Below are 18,468 nucleotides of genomic sequence, written 5' to 3'. Positions count from 1 at the left end.
TGAAATTGATGCGGAAATGATTTTGAAAGCCTAATAATGCGTTTCAAGAGCAAAATCGGCAAATATTTCTAATCTTTTAGTCAATTTTTTTAAAATAATTTATTCCTTGTTGTATATCTGATAATTGTTTTATACACACGTACTAACTCCATTTTGGCTGTTTTCTTCAAAGGTTTTTTTTTAAGTTTTTTGTTTGCATTTTAGGCTTAAAGCCTATAAGTCTTTCTGTGCACTGTCAGGGAATTGAGATTGTGTTCTTATCAATTGATTTTTTTGGTAATAGGTCTTTGAAATTCAGGGAAAACGTGCATGCTAAATATTGAAATGTCCTTGTTTTTAACTTCATTTTTCAATTTGGTTTTTGATAATTTATTTAGTTCAATTGGTTTTGTGGACTATTTTTCATTTTTTTGACTTAATTCGTTTTAAGTTTTATCAGGCGTTTAAGTAGGTGCCAGTCATTTCAAATAGTAATTTGCTTGGCAGAGACGACTCTTCGAGTCGTTTCCGGAATTCTTCCGGCTATGTTTTTTTGTTTCGTCGTCTGACGCTCGTTTTTCGTTTTACACTTGTTCACACTGCAAAGCTGAAAAAGTCAAATTTTCTGAATGACTTTTTCCTCTCACCAACCGTTTTTGGCGCGCTTGACGTCATATCTCACTGTCTCTATCAAAAGTTTTTAGTCATTTGCGTGATTAGATTTCTCTTGGTTTTTTTTATTTCGTCATGATTTTTGTTACGACCATATGACGTCACAACCACTTCAAATCTACTTTTTGTTCATTCGTTCATGCAATTTCATTTGACGTGAGTGCGTGACGTCATTTTCGCTCTTAGTGGAGCGAGTTTTTTTGTTCATTCGCGTGATTAAATTTTTGGTCACACGTGACTTACGTCACTCTCAAAAATGACTTCCTCACTTTGAAATTGATTTTTATTTACTTTAATTCAAAGAGATAAGGTCAAATGGGTGTGTATCACTCTAAATGAAGGTTATTTGAGAGCAGCTAATAGAGGCAGCAAAAACTTATACAGAATTATAATCAAAATATAACATATCAGCCTTCAATGGAAAGACTATTTTTTTTGGTCTGTCTTTTTTACTGTTTTTTTAGACTGCAGATCTACGAAGCTATTGCGGCTATTTTCTGGCAATCTGCCAGCTATGTTTAATTTATCGCTGAATGTTTTTTAATATAACTTTTTGAGCGACGTCAATTTTTTTTCAACTTAGATCTGTATCTGTTTCTATCTCTATTATACGGCACGCAAGTCTATTTCGCAGCTATTCCGGCAATCTGCAGGCTATGTGTCGCTTTTTTTAACAAACTGATTAGTATTATAACGTGCTTGGGGTACAAAATTAATCAATTCTACTTTTCTCAACACGCTGAATGCCGAAAAATAAAATTTAATAAATTATTTTTCAGGCTAACGTTGTAATGTGGCCTCTTGCCTCAATCATTATCATTATTATCGATAAGTTGATTGGTGTTTGTGTTATGAATGGATTATTTCTGATCTCAAGTAGTGACTACTGTGTGCTTTAGGGACTGTACTCGATGACCATGAACATAATGGACAATGCCGAAGCACAATTCCAGTCTGTTCTCACTGTAAGTAGCTTGTTTGTTTGTTTGTTTGTTTGTTTGTTTGTTTGTTTCTTAAGGGTTCCTACTTTATTAGTAAACCTTTTTGAAGCTACGTTTTGCTGTCTTGCATGCTGGGCCAAATATCAATGATCTCCAGTTTAAATGTTTAACGGGCATGGCTCTAGATTAACCCTAGATCGAGTACATAAACAGTTCGAGAATCTATATCAGATTGATATTGTGCAGGTTGCTTATTCTTCGAAATTTTTTTGATAATTACTTGAAATTTTTTTTGTTTCAGACTGCAACTAATAAAGATCTGGTCATATTCGCGGCTCTCAATCTATCTGTGATCTTCCTACGTGCAGGCACTAGACCCAATGAGGTAAACACAAACAATAAACCGCATTTTGATTGACTTCGATTGATCTTAGTAAGATTAGTTGTTTGTTTAGACGGCGAAAATTCTGTCTACTGTTGATCCACAGAACTTCCCATCACCGTAAGAGCCACATAATAATTGGCAAATTTAAAAAAATAATTTATGTAGTTTCAATTTAGGAAAGATTATTCATAAAATTTAGGGAGGACATAGACCAGTTATCATATGTCAATATTTCCTGGAAATATTCAAGTTAAACTAGTACACAAATACATAGCACGACAAATACTAATAAATATCACAATAACTCCAGTTTATTTTATTTACCTGTTTAACACTTGTCTATGATTTATTTACTCGTTAGTTGGAGAAAGAAGAGTTCTTTGTGAGGATGTGACAATATTTGTCGTGGAAGAGACGATGTTTCTGTTTAGATCTGAAATTCTAAAGGCGGCTGCCTACTTCCTCAGAAGTCTTCATGCTTTCTACACTAACCAGTTTCAAGATTGCCAGTTAGTGGTCTTTTGTGAATTTCTAACTGAAATATTACAAAATGTTTTCTTTTTTCGATTATCATTCGTCCGAACAGCGATCCTTTGAAGCAAAAAATAGTGTCAGAAATAAATGAAGAAAACAACCAGGCTATTTGTGCTTTTTCAAAGCTTTTTCAAAGCTATCTAGGATTCGCAGCACATTCAATTCTTAAGGGATAGTAGAATGCAGCAAAAACCTATGGTATGTGCATCTTCTTCTTCTTTGCGTGCCATATCATCTGACATCGGCGACCAATTCTCTCTCTCTCTCTCTCTCAGCCTCTTGAAAACTTCAGTGGTTGTGGCACAATTCGTCGCGGCTTTCATCTGATCCAACAGCGATCCTTCGTTTAAAACAGCATACGCTTCGTTTTAAGTTTGGTATCTTTACATTTATAATGTATAATTTGTAGATATGACACTCCAATTAGGGTTCTTGAATTTGTCCATGTTCATGGAAGCCTCCGTTAGTGACTTTTAAATATCTCATGTCTGACTGGATTGTTGCATTTTATTTGTTGTGTTAGTATTGTGAACTGTATGTTTGTTTTTAGCATGTTTATCCGCGAGACAGTGAAGATATCGAACAACGAGGACATCAGTAGATTGACAACCTGTTCATTTGTTCTACTCGGACATGTCTACCTCATGACCACCACCAATGGAAAGGTCAGATCAATAGAAACCCAGTCTTTTGGGCAGATAGAAAGTTGTAAGAATTCTGAAATCTGATCTGAAATTTTTGAGCTGAAATTTTTTATAAAAACAAATTTTTATCTTCAGAGTTATGGATACTTAACAGATCTTAACTCATCAGTACATTCAGTATATTTTCGATAACTGTTTTTCAGCGTATCCGTTCAGTTAGATTGAAAACTTTACTCTTGAGAATTTTTAATTTACTCTTAACCATTTGCGAGCAATAATTAGTGTTGTAATGCATGTCTGGCTTTTATTTTTAATTGCCCTTGAACGAAGTTCATAGCAATTATTGTAAACATGTTGGTCTTTTTTATGCAAATTTTTTGCTTGACAATTTTGACTTTTCGAGTGACTTTTACGCCCTTGACTTTTGCTATTCGCGTGATCTAAAATTCTCTCTCAATTAAAATTTCAAGCAGCTGAACTCGATTGGCGGCTGTTTAATACTAAAAGTCAACTGAAAAATGCACAGAAACTGGTGTCATTTTTTACTTTAAATCTTAATAGTGGTATATGTTAACCTATATTGTGGTTATTTGAAGCCCACTATTGAACTTCTTAGTCCCATTTAGGCTCCCTCCCCCCCCCCCGGACTGAAGGAGGCTGCAATTCATTTAGAGCTCCCATTAGTCGTTCGAGAGCAGTTATTCCGACGTTTAGTCGGTTATATTTTTAGATGGAAAGATATTTGTGGATATTTGCTTGGGCAGGCTCAATTTAATTTAAAAGTTCCGTGAAGACAGAAAGAATATTTTTCGTGTTGCTTAAAATTAAATTTCCAACTATTTGACATTTTTGTGTTAATGATTTGAAGTTATCCTTGATTAAGTTAGCTGATACCAAGCATTTTTAAAATTGCTTTCGAGCAAAGTTTGAAGCAGTTATTTGTAATGTTTGTGTTTTTAAGCAAAATTTTTGTTTGTTCTAGAATATTCTTTGTTTTCTTGAGTGACTTCTTCACGCTTCACTTCTTCATTAGAGTGATTTCAATTGCTTCTATTCCTAAAGGAATTTTGCTACTAATATAAAAGTGATTGTTAGCTTATAGATGTCGGTTCGGAACCCTATGAGGCCGGAGCTTTTGCACCCATAAAAAAATTTCTACACCACTGAAGAAATTAAATTGCCCACCCCTCGCATATTCGAAAGCAACTCATCCTATGTTAGTTGATTTATGTTTGTTTATTCAATTCGTGCTCCTGTACAAGTTTTCTAATTAAGAAACAATACTTGAAGAGGTAAATGGATGTCTTTTGGGTTCCAGTATGAAAATTTAAGTTTATGCAATGGTGTTCATCTCTTGATGCACTTAATATATCTTTCAATTGCTTTGTAATATTTATTTATATTAAAATGTGACTATCATAAATTAGAGCATGCAAAACTGCTGATTAAATATGCATGATGAGCTTTTTGGTGTTAAACATTTTTTAAATCAACTAATGTCTTAACAAAGACCTCATGCTACTTTCCTGAATTCTCCTTTGGTCATGGAAATTTCACGAGCATTTCGCGACCTTTAGAAGTAAAAAAGGTGATATGTGAAGGCTCTTGAACAGTAATAAATTCATTTTCCAAAAAAAATTGTGGAAAACTGAGCATTTGGGTTACACGCCCCACACCAACTCACTCTGACCGGGTTCTTTAATAGACGTAAAGCGATAACAAGGCTATTATTGGTCTGAGAGGTTTTGTACGAACTGAAGGTGAGGATTGGTTTTCTGTCGGGATTTTTTATAGCTGTAAGCTGAGCGAAGCTATATTGCGGTGCTCTTGGTTTTTTGTTTCGTCGTCTGACGCTCTTTTTTCGTTTTACATTTGTTCACACAGCAAAGATGAAAAAGTCAAATTTTCTGAATTACATCTTCCTCTCTCTGACGGCATTTGCGCACGTGACGTCATTTCTCACTCGCTTTAGCAAAAGTTTTTAGGTTATTTGCGTGATTAGATTTTCATCATACGTGACTTACCTCACTCAATAAAATGACTTTTGCACTTTAAAGCTTAAGTTTCATTTGAATTAGTTTAAGGTCAAAGGAACTCATTTGTGTAGTAAAGGTCCATAATAAGAGGCTTCTGCGGAATGAATTTTAACAAGCTTTATTAATTTATCGCTGAATGTTTTCTACCTAGTTTTTTGAGTGGCGTCGATTTTTTTTCCAATTTAGATCTGTATCTGTTTCTATCTCTATTATATGGCACGCAGGTCTATTCTTTCGCAGCTATTTCGGCAATCTGCAGACTATGTTTAGTTCTAAGTTTTTTCTATAAGAAGTTTGTCCAGGTGTATATCATTGATTTACGTCACTCATAGAAGAATTTTTACACGAACTAACTTAAGTTCATTTGAGAACTTAGTTCAGCATTATTCCACTTCAGGTTGAAGGCGGAAAAGTTTATAGTCGCGTCACCTCCCTCTATTGGAAGCTTAGGTTTTTTTCGGAGCCTGTTTTTAATGCGCTGTTGTATTTTTCACGCGGAAATAAGTCAAAGATCTGACTGACTTCTAGAATTCTGGGTCACTCTTACTAGGTTTTTGTAAACATTTTAGTAGTTGAAAACTACTAACCCTTGAAATATTGATTTGAACATGGAAAGAATTTGATCATTAGGTTTCGGTAGTTTATATGCCTTTCGTCGCTGGGTATTTTTAACCAGGGGTCTCAACAATTAGTTTCGCGCGGCTCTTCATACTGCGTCAAAGTTGATTCTTTATGTTGTTTAATATGTTATTGCCTTAATTTAAAGTCAACTTTACCGGGCTATTTAAATGTGAAGTTATGGTCTTTCGTTAAATTGTTTTCGCAAAGCAATCTAAGCGCTATTTTTTTAAAATTGGTGAACATTTAAATGTTTTGTTTTTCGTTCGTTTTTCTTTCGTCTGACCATTTGACTCTTCGCACTCGAAAAGGTGATGAACAGATATAGCATTAAATTCTCTCAGGTCCTTACGGCTCACTATTCTCTAAATGTGCGACTCACCTAAACTGTTATACGGTATGAATTCATGCTGTGAGGGGCGGTTCTTAGAGTTTGACTCCACTTCCACAATCCCCCACTCTACATCATTCAACCCGTAACTCCGCAAGCTTGCGCCCACCCGCTATCTCTGTAATCGCTTTGTTTCCAGATAGTTAGCCGTCGTTGCCTATTTTTTCACGAGACAAACCATGCTCTTCTAAGCATCGTGACTGTTAAAGAGGAGATCATAAGAGTTTTATAGCCAAGGGGTTAATGCGCCTGTCGAGAACTCGGCAGGTCGGTGTTCCAATCCCTCCCCGGTCGGAGTTTTTGCACCCATAAAGAAAAATTAGTGCAGCTTACAGCCCCTGAATTTAATTGCCTCGCCTGTTGTTAGAGAATAATTTTTCGGACGTTAGTCGGTTTATGTTTAATGGCCGCCCTCATCTTCTCAGCCGGCTATTATAGCGCTCCTATTTTATTTTTTTTACTTAGTCGAACTTTTTTTTCGCTTTACCCATTTTGCCTCTTTTTCGACATTTTGCGTGAAATTGACTTCTCTAGGCTAGTTTCACTCTTCGGTCATTCTGCTCAAAGTCCGTTTAAACAGCAGCTGCTCAGCAAAGCAATTCAAAATGAAGAGAGTCAGTATAAAAAAAATCAAAGTCAGAAATAGAAACGGGATAAACCCATAAAGCCCATTTTTAGATGCCCGGTACTTGAACTTTGTTCTCATAAGTTTTAGTTACTATCTATGATGCTACTTGGTTTTGATACTAGACCCTGTAGCCTCTCACTGAGAGACAGGTGTATGTTCAATTACGAAATGACATCAAAATAAATGGCACTTAAAAATGTTTTTATACAAAAATCAATTTTTGTTATTTTCTTTTCTTTCGATCCCAATAGAGTTATGGGAATCAGCGGTGGCTATTTTCCGGCAACCTGACGGGTATGTTTGTTTGTTCAAATCCTTCTCCTTGCGTGAAAATTTTTTCTGAATCAGTTTTCGAATTAAGAAACAAATTTGTTTTTATTAAATAAGAGGCACTTTGCCCAATCATACAAATGTTCGCATGCACGCGTAGCACGGAAACAGTTAACGCACATACACACCTAAGCAAGCGCAAACAAAAGAAGTTATTGATCACAAACCGTTTTCAATTGCAAAGAAGTAACCATCATTATCACAACTAAGTTTGAATCTTAGAATGATATAAACAAATAATTTTGAACCTCAAAAGAGTAGATCAAAGTTTTTCACAAACTTGATGAGTATTTGCGTACATTTAGCAATTTCTATACTCACTAACCCCAAGAGAGTATTTCTTACAATTTTCATGACTCACGCTCAAAAATGACTTAACCTTTTTGAGTTTTATTAAGGTTTTTTAAAATTCACTTTGTCCTCTAAATTCTTTCAAGGTCAGTTAAGGACTCCCTATATAATAAAGGCTTTGAATAACAAGGCATTACAGACAAAAAAATTTGATTTTTCGAGAAAAATAGTTTGTGTTACCTATAGATAGGTTTTATAGATTGAAGCGTGAACTTCTTTAATTCAATTCTTCGTCTACTTTGTTCTATATTCTACGACTGGCAGGCCTCTTAATAGAAAAGAACAGCTGACAGAGCAGGCTACTGTTAATACTCTGCAAACTGAAAGTCTACTGCTGCTCCGCTGCGATTTCGCAGAAAGTTATTTTTATTATTGCTTTTTAATAGCCGCCGTCAGCCTCTCAACGGCTATTATTTAAGGCCTCTCCTTTTTTAAATTCGTTTTACCGTTTGATCACGTTCTTCGTTTTACATAAGTCACGATTTTCACGTCTAGCTACTCGCTCACTTTTTCAATTGAATGGACGTTAAATTCTTTCACGCATTGAATTACGCAATGTGGTGAATAAGCAAAATCAAAAGAGACTGGATAAACCGATAAATGCCGGTCATTAAGTCACTGAGAATTAGGTTATTAAAGTTTATTAGAGTGTTTGCTAGCTGACATTGGTATTAAGCTTAGTAGCTTTTGGTTTAGAAGCTAAATTTAGTATAGTTTTAGAGTCTAATTAAAGCTGCGCGCCAAATAAGAGCACATTTTGACAGTGAAAAAACAAGAAAAAAAAATTGGTCAATTTTTCTCTTTTTTTCTTTTTGTTTCAATCGCGATGTGCATCAAGCGCGTCAACGGCGGCTACTTTCCGGCAATTTGCCGGCTATGTTAGAAATTGAAATTAATTCTTTCTTTCTTTCTTATAGTTTTTCCGGAGCCTGCCGTCTACGTTGCTAAATTAGAACATTTTTTGTTAGCGCGGTCAGACAAATTTGCCTCTGATTCTCTCAAAAATAAAAATAGAAAACTGAGAGGTGTAAGCATTGTTCCATGCTGACTTTCTCTTAATTATCAGTAGCATAATTAAATTGTGGTTGACAATTAGAGGAAAATGGGAAAAATGTGAAGAGAGGTTTCCGATTAACTATTTTTCTATGTTCTTACAGCTATTTTTGGTACTCAATTGCAATTTTTTTCTCGTCAGGTTAATTGAGATAGAACTATAAGTCTTTTCATTTTTTTGCTTTCCATCTTTAGTTTGTTAATAAGAAAGCCGCTATTTTTACGTTGTCTAAATTCTCTATTCTTTTATCCTCTGAGTCGTGTTTTTACCCGAGAACAAGTGAATATGAAAATTGAAGTCTAAGCCGCTTTGTTTAATTCGCGTCAATATTTAGAGGGAACCGTTTGAATTTTAATTTGAAGTGCTGAATTTGTTCACGAGGAGGGAATTGATGTCTTTTTAATGAAGCTATTACTGACTCCATTTTGGGCGTGACTTTTTGCCTGCGGAGAAAATAGAGCTTAATTTGGATCAGCTTTGCACTATTTTGTTGCTTTCTTTTCCCTCTCTGTTTTGTATCTATTTTGATGTCTAGCGGAACAACTAACCTCATTTAAACCACCCCTGTCTATATACTGTGATGGGGAATAGCGTTGCTCCCTTTCTGGTCTACTGTCTCTAATCTACCCTTGCTTTCTTTGGTCTGTGCCGCATTGCTGGTTTGCCCGGGGTGGTGTGGGAATCGCTTGAACTAGTCGCCCTCCCAATGTTAGTTCGTCACTTAAAATAGCACCTCCCTGTCCCATCTCTCTCTCTCTCTCTCTCTCTCTCTCTCTCTCTCTCTCTCTCTCTCTGCTCATGTATATCCTTTCCTTCACGTTGCAAGAGCAGTAGCCTTAAACAGAACAGCGGGCGCCAACCACATCGCTAAAGGGCGACCAGACATTTTACATGAATTCGGTACATTGAACCTAATGTTGCTCAAAGACTTCCTCCTATAATTTTTTAAGTCATGTTTAAGTCAAAATTAACGGCGTCTTTCCATTAAACACGTCTTTAATTGCTCGCAAAGAGACTTGTAATAAATATTTTAGTCATGCTAGTCTCTTATGCGGCTTTTTTTTAGTTGTTTAATAGCCGCCGTCAGCCTCTCAACGGCTATTATTTAGGCGCTCTTTTTTGACATTTTAATGAACTTGAATTGTATTGAGGCGCTGTCTTTTTTAAGACTCGAAGAGGTTTATGGTTTTCTGTTTTTTTTAATAAGTGAGCGAGCAAATAAAGTTCAGGGAGTGAATAAAGTTTAAAAAAATTGTTCAGTGAACAAATTCGAAGAGCGGAGAAAATAGAGAGTGGTTGTTTTGTTCATGCCTTTTTTGAAACTTAGCGAGAAGTGTATGTCTGAAAAATTTTTTTGCTAGCAAGCAAATTTTTTTTATTCACGTGCGGCTTTTTCAAGCTGTTTTTTTGGGGTTTTTTTGAAATTTTTATGTTGTCTAATAGGTTTTCTTGGAATAAAGTTATGTTTTTCAGGTTGATCGCGTTTTGAAGGTTTTTGGTATTTAAAGGGAGTTTTACGCTAATTTGAAGGTTTTTCAACGAATTTAAGGTTTTAAGACTTTTCGGCCATTTTTGGACAATTATTGTTTTCATTGCTTTTACTTGTTGCTTAATTTAAGCTTAATGCTCGTTTCATTATAAATTAAGTACAGGTTCTTTGGTACCAGCATTTCTTAATTCGATTGGCTGCTTTTTGACCAAGACACCTTCGAGTCGTTTCCGGAATTCTTCCAGCTATGTTTTTAAGATCTGTTCACGCATTTGCATAATTGTTGAGTTCAAACGTGATTTTGGTCACACCGAAACGAAGTGAATTGAAAAAGTTGAGTGGGTTTTCGGCGTGAAGTTTTTTCATTCTAATTTCTAAGTAGAGTGATAGAATTGTGTTCGAACATAAATTCGCTTTATCACTAGTGGTTTTTCGTCCACATGTGGCATTATCGCTTTGGTTTTTACTTTTTTCCATTTTTTAATAGGATTTTTTCTAAACGATCTTTCCAATCAACTCATAATGCAATCTAGGTCTAGATGTTTGTTTGCTGAATGAAAATTCATGGAATTTTAGTTCAGGTCGTGTCTCGTGTTTTTTTTCTGACGCTCTATTTTCGTTTTACATTTCACACAGTAAAGCTGAAAAAGTTAAGTTAGCAAATCTTTAGAAAAATTTTCTGTCGCTTTCTTTCTTTCTTTGACTTTTTTTTCAACCGCGGTGTGCGTCAAACGTGTCAACGGCGGTTATTTTCCGGCGTTTTGCCGGCTGTGTTTTTCAATTGACCAATTTAATATATTTACCAGTATATTAGCAGTTCACGACACTCTGAGTTCACTCACAAACTAAATTCAATTGCGGACAAATTGGGCAGTAATATTCCAGGCGGAGAGGTGAGGTTGGCGGCTCTGGCTTGTTTTGGATTCATTTGTTCTATCCGTCTAACCCAAATCCTCTACCTACTCGCCTCTGATCACATACCCTTCTGCACGCACATAACCGCTACTTTATATTCTATTTAGTCTCACTGAATGAAACTTGATTGAGGACATCAGATCTAACGATGTGAGATCTTATTAAGATCTTTAGAGTAGTCCTATTCGGTCTTTTTCGCCCTCGTCTCAGCAGTCTATTATAGCGCTCCTATTTTTAATTTTTACAATCCAAAGATTTGGGTTGTCTTGGTGAGCTGTCTTTTCTTTCGATCTGTTCACACTTGTTTGACATTTCAATGTCAGTGAGAAGCCAAATTAGAGAAGTGACTTCAGTCAAGCCGGAGTTTTAAACGAAGGGAAATGAGTATCAGGTTTGCGAGGTTTGAGTATTTTTTTTTCAAACTGCCTAAAGTGGAGTGAGAATTTTGCATTTGAACAAATTTTTTGGTTTTTGAGAGTGCATTTGTTTCTCGTGCGGCAATTGACGTCTTTGATATCGGTGTCCTATTATGTTTATCTGTAGCAATTTGTTGCGTATTGAATACGTGCATTGATGAAATGGCTCATCGGATGATAATGAGGCATAACGGAATCTATTTAGTAGCTTGAATGCATACCAATGGTTCCCATGATTTTGACACTATTTAATTTGACAAGAAATATCGATGGATTTTAGAAGTCTGGTTATTTTTGTTTCCTTTTTTGTGGTTTTGTCGTAGAGATTCTTCACCTAGCAATCGATTATTTAAATGAGGAAGAGCGAATTAAGGCGCAACAAGAAAACCTTATAATTGAACAAAGGGTGACTACTCAAGAACGATACAGCTGCATTGATTGCGTGGTTATAGAAAATGCTCTCATTAATGTGGACCCTGCTTCCAATCTTGGAACTTCTTCCAACACTATTTGATTTGCAATTGTAGACCATCTTACTTTAAAGTAGGATACCCATTGAATCAAAGGGAACAGATCTTATCGCTTCGGTGAATTGAATTGCTAAGTTAGTGACCAGTGAGCCAGAAAGTGGGGGTCAAACTCTAAGAACCGCCCCTCACACGGTAAATTTAATTCTCCAAAAAACAGTTTTGATGAAATCTTTACTTGGAGTCTAGGTAGCCAGAACGCTCCAAGAGAACTTAATCTCGAAAATAGCATTCCATTTGTAGTGCAGTCTACATCTTTTAGTGTATCGACTTTAGTTGCTAGATATTATTTTTTATGACTTAGTTACCAAATGTTTTTGTGAATTTTTGAATCTTGCCTTTATTAGGTGTTCTTTTCGTCCTTCTTCAGCTCTTGGGAAACGATTTAAAAAGATTTTTTTCTAAAGTTGCATGCTATATTTTTGTTGTGCCTACTGTCTTTCAATAAAAGATTCCTCCTGAGTGCTAAATTTGGTTCTTGCGATTTTTTTTATTTTTGTCTCTCATTGATTTTTGCAAGGTTGTTTTATAGTGTACGCATTCTAAGGATGCGTAGTGTCAATAGTTATATAAAGTGTTGTTAATGTCGATGATTTTTGGGGCAGTAATTTTTGAAAAAATAAATTTCATTTGTTTTCAGATTCTTTTGTTTACTTTTGCGTATTGAATGTCGTATGCTCTGTTGAACAAGAGAGGTTGATGTTGCTAGAAAAAAGTGTAAGTTTTGGTCATTAATTCGTTCAGTTCTTTGGATTGTAGTTCAAGACTTGTATTGGTATGCTTTTTACCTCGTCGAACAGAAATTTGTTTTGCTTTACCTCATTTTGTTGCTTTTTCGACGTTTTGCGTGAAATCTTGGACTTGTGTCTCTAGGCTTGTTTCACTTTTCGCTCATTCTGTATTAAACAACAGTTGCTCAGCAAAGCAATCTATAATGAACAGAATCGCTTTTCAGAAACAAAAATGGGAAATACAAACTTGATAAACCCATTAAGCCGAGTTTTAGCTACCTGGTACTTCTTAAACTTTGTTCGTATAAAATTTTAGTTATCATCTCTATTGCTTATTGGTGTTGGTACCAATCGCTCAGTTCTCTCAAAAAATAGGTATATGTCAATTTACAAGTTTCGATCAAACGTGCGCGCAGCTATAAATTTTGTAAAATAATTTTCATTTTTTATGTTCTGTCAGTATCAATGTGGTTATGAGAATCAGTTCCCTGGCAATCTACCGGGTAATTTTTATGCGTTTTTGGGTCTGATTTGTGAATTTGTATCCCAATTTCATACGAGAAAAATAGGTCGATTTTCAATTCGTTTCTTTTTTTTTGTTTTCCGTTTTAAAATAGTACGCAGCTTCGGTTCGTTTTGGGAGTCTCCGGATTTTTGCTGGAGTTTTTTTGTTCAATATTATTTTGTTCTAATACTGAAAGTGTAAACATGAGCGCTCCGAAATTGGGTTCAGTTTTTCTTCGAATACATCTGATGCGTGGTTTAAAGAAAACTCTACGGGAACAGTTTCAACTAGCGTAAATCATGATTTGCTCAGTTTTGTTATTAACTGCTCACCTAATTTAGATGCCAAACTTCATGAAGTAAATGCTAATTGCAATTTTTTGTTTCACTCCGCAATTTTTATGCTTAGGGACTTTAATGCAATTAGTTACCAATTAGATTTTCATTCATTACTGTACACGTATCAAAAATTATAGGTGAGTTTGAAAGTTTCGTCAATAGGAGCCTATTTAGTATAAGAATCATACAAGTTGGTTACAAATTTTGAAACCGCTTATTTTGGTTTTTAAATAGCAGTCGTCAGCTACTCAATTGGATATCATTTTATTTGCGTGATTGGTTGATTAAAAAATATCAAAGCGACCTAGAAAATCGGAAATTTTTTCCTGGTTATTTATTTGAAAATGACGATATTTTGTTAATTACGTTGAATAGTTATAATGGATAGTCAGTCCCTTTTGTATATAGTTATTAATGTAAAAAGCACATTAGTTCGTTTGCATGCTCTTCTGAAAAAGGAAGATTTTCGATGAAAAACAAAAAGAATGGAGCAAAAATAAAAATTTTGGGAGACTAAAGATTTTCTGTTTTGAGATATTTCTGGTCGACATTTTTTAAAAACAAACTTAACTAAGTTAGACTAATTAAACAAAGTTTCACTTCAGTTGTGACAGGTTGAACTTGGGGCAAATTTGACTGTCTGATTTCAGGAGTGTTGTGACACAGTTTGTCCTGCCTTGAAGATGGCGGAAAAGGTGCCCGATTCTCACGTGAAATTATGGGCTGCCGCTCTGCTGGGAGATGCAATCAAGCTGCCTGGATCGAGCAACATTGCTTTGAAACAGAGTCCAGAAGTCGTTCACAGCAGTGTCAAACAGCAGCTCCTCACTGACTTCTTGAACTCTTCAAAGCTGCCGGAACATGAGATGATACAGGTATGAAATATTGTTGTCACAAAATATGAATCCCCGGATATTTCCGTTCGTGCCCCCCCCCCCCAGTAAGTTATGCTCTCCCCAATTACAGTGCACGTGACATTAAGTTACATAGTAAATCATTATGTAAAAAATATTTCACGTGCATACGGGGAGTGTAAATGATATGCACCCATTAAGCTTCTAGGCTTCGTAAGCTTGGGGGGGGGGGGTCTGAGACAGGCAGGCAAGCAGGCACAAACGGAAAATGTACGAAGCCACAAATGAAATGAAAGTAGCAATTTTCCAGCATTGCGGAAGAGGATGCCAAACGAGCACATCAGCTTTCTTTAAATTTAAATGACACCCAGGTTACAATGGTTACCCCGAGGAGTTAAAGGAATGCTCGCATTGCTTAAACTCGTCACACACGTCAGGGCCGGAAGTTATTATCAAAACTATTAGCACAAAATAAAGTTATTAGAAGAAATTTATTTTTTTTTACTTAATATGGAGATGCTATGACAAAAGTTTTCGGTTAAAAGAATTTTTATCCATTGCTGAGACTCGATGTCGAATTTTCGGTTATGTTCCAGTGTTTACGTTGACAATTTGTTGTCAGTCAATTAAGCTGCCAAACTTTTTGTTTTGATTGAAGTAATTTGATGACAATGGCGGCTTTTAAAATGGAATCATGATAGCCACCAGTATTCGCATCCAAAAATAATTCCGATTGCTACGATGTTAAGTGCTCTCAATTGAAGAACTCAATCCCCTACTCTTGCTACCTGAATCATCTCCGCATAACCGTAAGAGAACTTAGGAAAAATTCTCATTTTGTTCTGATGAAAACTTGGTCATCTGCTGTAGCAATATTATATATCAAAAATTCAACTGAGAAAACATTGCTTTATAGAAAGTAATCTTACCACAAATTTTACCACAAAAGTTGGTAATCACGTATAATGAATTATAATGTAAGTGTAAGTAACTTGATTGGAGTGGAAATATTCAGTAAAAAACTTGAACTATGCTGCAAGCAGAATGTAATCAGAAAAAATATACAGTTAGCAAATTTTTTTTTTGAATTTTTGAGCTGACATCAGGAACACTTGTTCACTTTTGTGCATAACCATAACTTGATCTTGAAAGAGAAGCACCATGTATGTTGACATCATGTGAGAAGTTGACCGAAAGCAAAAGCATGTGTTTCGCTCGCTAAGTAATCAAGCATCAAATATCAAGTAGACGACGGTGCTCAACTCCTTCTATCCCGTCTGATTTCCCACTATTTCGCAAACAGTTTTTAAATGCTCGCGAACGAAATTTGAAGCAATTATTCTCAAGATGTTTAATAGCCGTCTCAGGTTCTGAACCGGCTATTATAGCGCTCCTATTTTTTTTACAATTCAATTAATTTGATTTGTATTGGGGCGCTGTCTTTTTTTTAAGATCTGTTCACACATTTTCATGATTTTTGTCAAATTGGAGTACTGATTTTGGTAACGCCGAAACAGAAAGTGGAAGGAAAAAGCGATTGGTTTTGCGGCATGAATTTTTTTCGCTATTTTTTAAGTAGAGTGAGAAAACGGTGTTTGAACCAACATTTGCTTTCTGGCTAATGGTTTTTTGTTCAAATGCGGCACTTTCGTTTTTGCTGTTTTTTGGGTTTTTTGGATCAGAATTTTTTCTAAATTGTTTTCCCAATCCATTCATTGTTCATTCTGAGCCGTTTTTTGTTTGAACCAAATTTCTATATCTCGCTAATGGTTTTGTGTTCACATGCGGCATTTTGACATTGATTTTCTGTTTTTTCCCAATTCACTCATAGTCCATTCTAGCTCTAGTTTTTGTGTAGTCAATGAAAATTCTTTAAATCGTACGTCAGGACTTGTCCTGCTATGTTTTTTTACTTCGTCGAATAAAAATTTTTCGCTTTACCTTAGTTCACAGCTTGTTCAACATTCTGCGTGAAATCTTTTTGACTTCTCTAGGCTAGTTTAACTCTTCTCTCCTTCTGCTAAAAGTGTTTTTAGACTGCAGTTGCGCAGCAAAGAAGTTCAAAATGAACAGAGTCAGTATCAAAAAACGAAATCAGAAATAGAAACCGGATAAAACCATGAAGCCCGATTTTAGATGCTCGTTTGTTCTTATTTACCATCTCTAATGGTTATTGGTTTTGATACTAGTCCTTGTGTCTTCTCACTACGAAACAGGAGTATGTTCAGATCCTAATTGACATCAAATTAGTTCGCATTTTTAAATTGTTTGTGTACAAAAATCTTTTTTTTTTCATTAGTGTTTTTTTTTCAATCCCAATTTTGGTTATGGGAACAAACGGTGGCTATTTTCCGACAATCTGCCGGGTGTGTTTTTTTTGCAATAAAAATTCTTGGCCGTTTTGACTTCTCGAGTGGCTTTTGCACCTCGTTTTTCGTGATATAAATTTCGCTCTCATTCACAGGCGTCAGCAGTTTAACTCTTCGCCCATTTTGTGTAATAAAAAGGTATGAGTACCGAAATCTGCAGAAAAAGTGCACCGAAATGGGTTGAATTTCATCATACCAGTGATCTATAGGAAACTCTGATAGCCATTAGAGTCATGTACATTGTTTTTATGTACAAATTGGCACATTTAGAGATATCGGATTCTACTTAACTCGCCCATAAGTAGGCATTATAAAACGGAATTTGCTATGCTAACAAATTCGAGTAAATTTACACGCTTCTTAAAAAACCAATAACTACGTGCCAATAACTATACGTAGCAACGGACAGTAATGCCATTTTAAGTTATAGTTTTCTGTAAAATAACAATCTAACCCACTGCCTATTGTTTTGTTTCTCTCATTTGTAATCTTTTTCATTGTTTTCGATTTTAGAGTGATTTTATAACCAGCTTTCAAAACTTTCTCCATTTCTGTCACCTCCAAAATATCCTTTAAGATCGTACAAAATGCTTTTTTTACCGTTGTAAGTAATCCGATGCGGTGCTAGTTGTATTCATGGATATCATTTTATGGAAGTTAATCCTGTAGCAGAATGCTTATCTTGTAATATTCTGTCAGAAAATGTTGTAAGACGACGTATCCTCTTGTAAGACGCTGATAGAATCTCACAAGATCACCATTCCCAGTTTACCCGTGATTTTTTTTCAGGATTTTTTTTATTTATTGTTTCTTGTGTTTCAGTGGGTGCACGGACCTTTGCCTGACAAGCTGAAGGCTCTTACCATGACTACCCAGCCCTCCTCATCTTCAGCTCAGTGACAATGGATCATGGGTTGACGAGTTTCCTTAATCTTTGAAACCCTGATTGAAGTCTGCAATAGCAATCAGATAAAACTGGTCAAGTTATTAAAACTTTAATTGCTAGAAACTTGCTGTTTCCTCTCAGTTTAGTCTGTATTACCTAGCTTAATTTTTGTTCCGAGTCAGCAGCTGTAAATATAGATATTTAGTTTATCAGAACTTGAGTTGTTTTGTATCTTTGTCTTTGTGGCTACGCTTTTTTTCTTTGATGGCAGTGCGAAAATTTATTGATTTGCTCTGTTTTGACATTTGAATTTATTCTATCTCGGAAACATTGTTTTTATCTCATTACTTTAGACATTTAACAGCACAGCAGAAAGTCATTTGGATAGTTTTCCTCCATTTCCGGTCAAATTATGGGCTTGTTTTTTATTGGATAATTACATCTGTACCTGTGAATTATTTATGAAACGTTCTAAGTTGCCTTTGAATGGCAAATAATAGAGCAACGCAGTCAGCGTAATTTTAACTGACAGTCATCTCGCAGAGAAAAATATTCTGAAAATTTAATGATAAACTTTTTTTGAGAAAATAATTTAGCTGGATAGTTTCCCTACCTTAACTTTGAATTAAGAGAACAGTCATTGCTGAGTGATGTTATTTTTAAAAACTAAAAAGCTATAGCAAAAGCTTTCTTGATTATGCAACCAATAAAATGAAAGCATTGATGTTTCGTGTTTTGATTTGCGTGCTCTTGTTTATTAAGCCCTTTGTTACTCTCTCGCCCTATACAGGCATCAGTGACTTAATCCTACACACGCAGACGAAGACAGGGACCTGTTTCTTTTCACACCCCTTGATCAAGATTTTTTCACTTAA

At 35.5% G+C, this 18,468-nt stretch overlaps 1 protein-coding gene across 1 annotated transcript in view; it reads left to right on the top strand.

The window, feature by feature from the left end:
- Positions 1 to 17,921, top strand: part of LOC142342469 (MAU2 chromatid cohesion factor homolog) — a 53,251-nt gene extending 35,330 nt beyond the window's left edge. Inside the window, exons 11-17 of the mRNA XM_075393807.1 lie at positions 1,551 to 1,616; positions 1,894 to 1,977; positions 2,048 to 2,094; positions 2,409 to 2,486; positions 3,062 to 3,176; positions 14,135 to 14,359; positions 17,530 to 17,921. Coding sequence (XP_075249922.1) covers positions 1,551 to 1,616; positions 1,894 to 1,977; positions 2,048 to 2,094; positions 2,409 to 2,486; positions 3,062 to 3,176; positions 14,135 to 14,359; positions 17,530 to 17,607 — 693 coding nt within the window. The 3' untranslated portion in view covers positions 17,608 to 17,921. The remainder of the gene's footprint in view (positions 1 to 1,550; positions 1,617 to 1,893; positions 1,978 to 2,047; positions 2,095 to 2,408; positions 2,487 to 3,061; positions 3,177 to 14,134; positions 14,360 to 17,529) is intronic.
- The last annotated feature ends 547 nt before the right edge of the window (positions 17,922 to 18,468 follow it).

Source organism: Convolutriloba macropyga, chromosome 7 (genome assembly GCF_964194025.1).
Source record: "Convolutriloba macropyga chromosome 7, txConMacr16.3, whole genome shotgun sequence".
Taxonomy (NCBI): Eukaryota; Metazoa; Xenacoelomorpha; order Acoela; family Convolutidae; genus Convolutriloba; species Convolutriloba macropyga.
The sequence above is the reverse complement of the archived record's forward strand: the minus strand, read 5'-3'. Positions and strand labels throughout refer to the sequence as shown.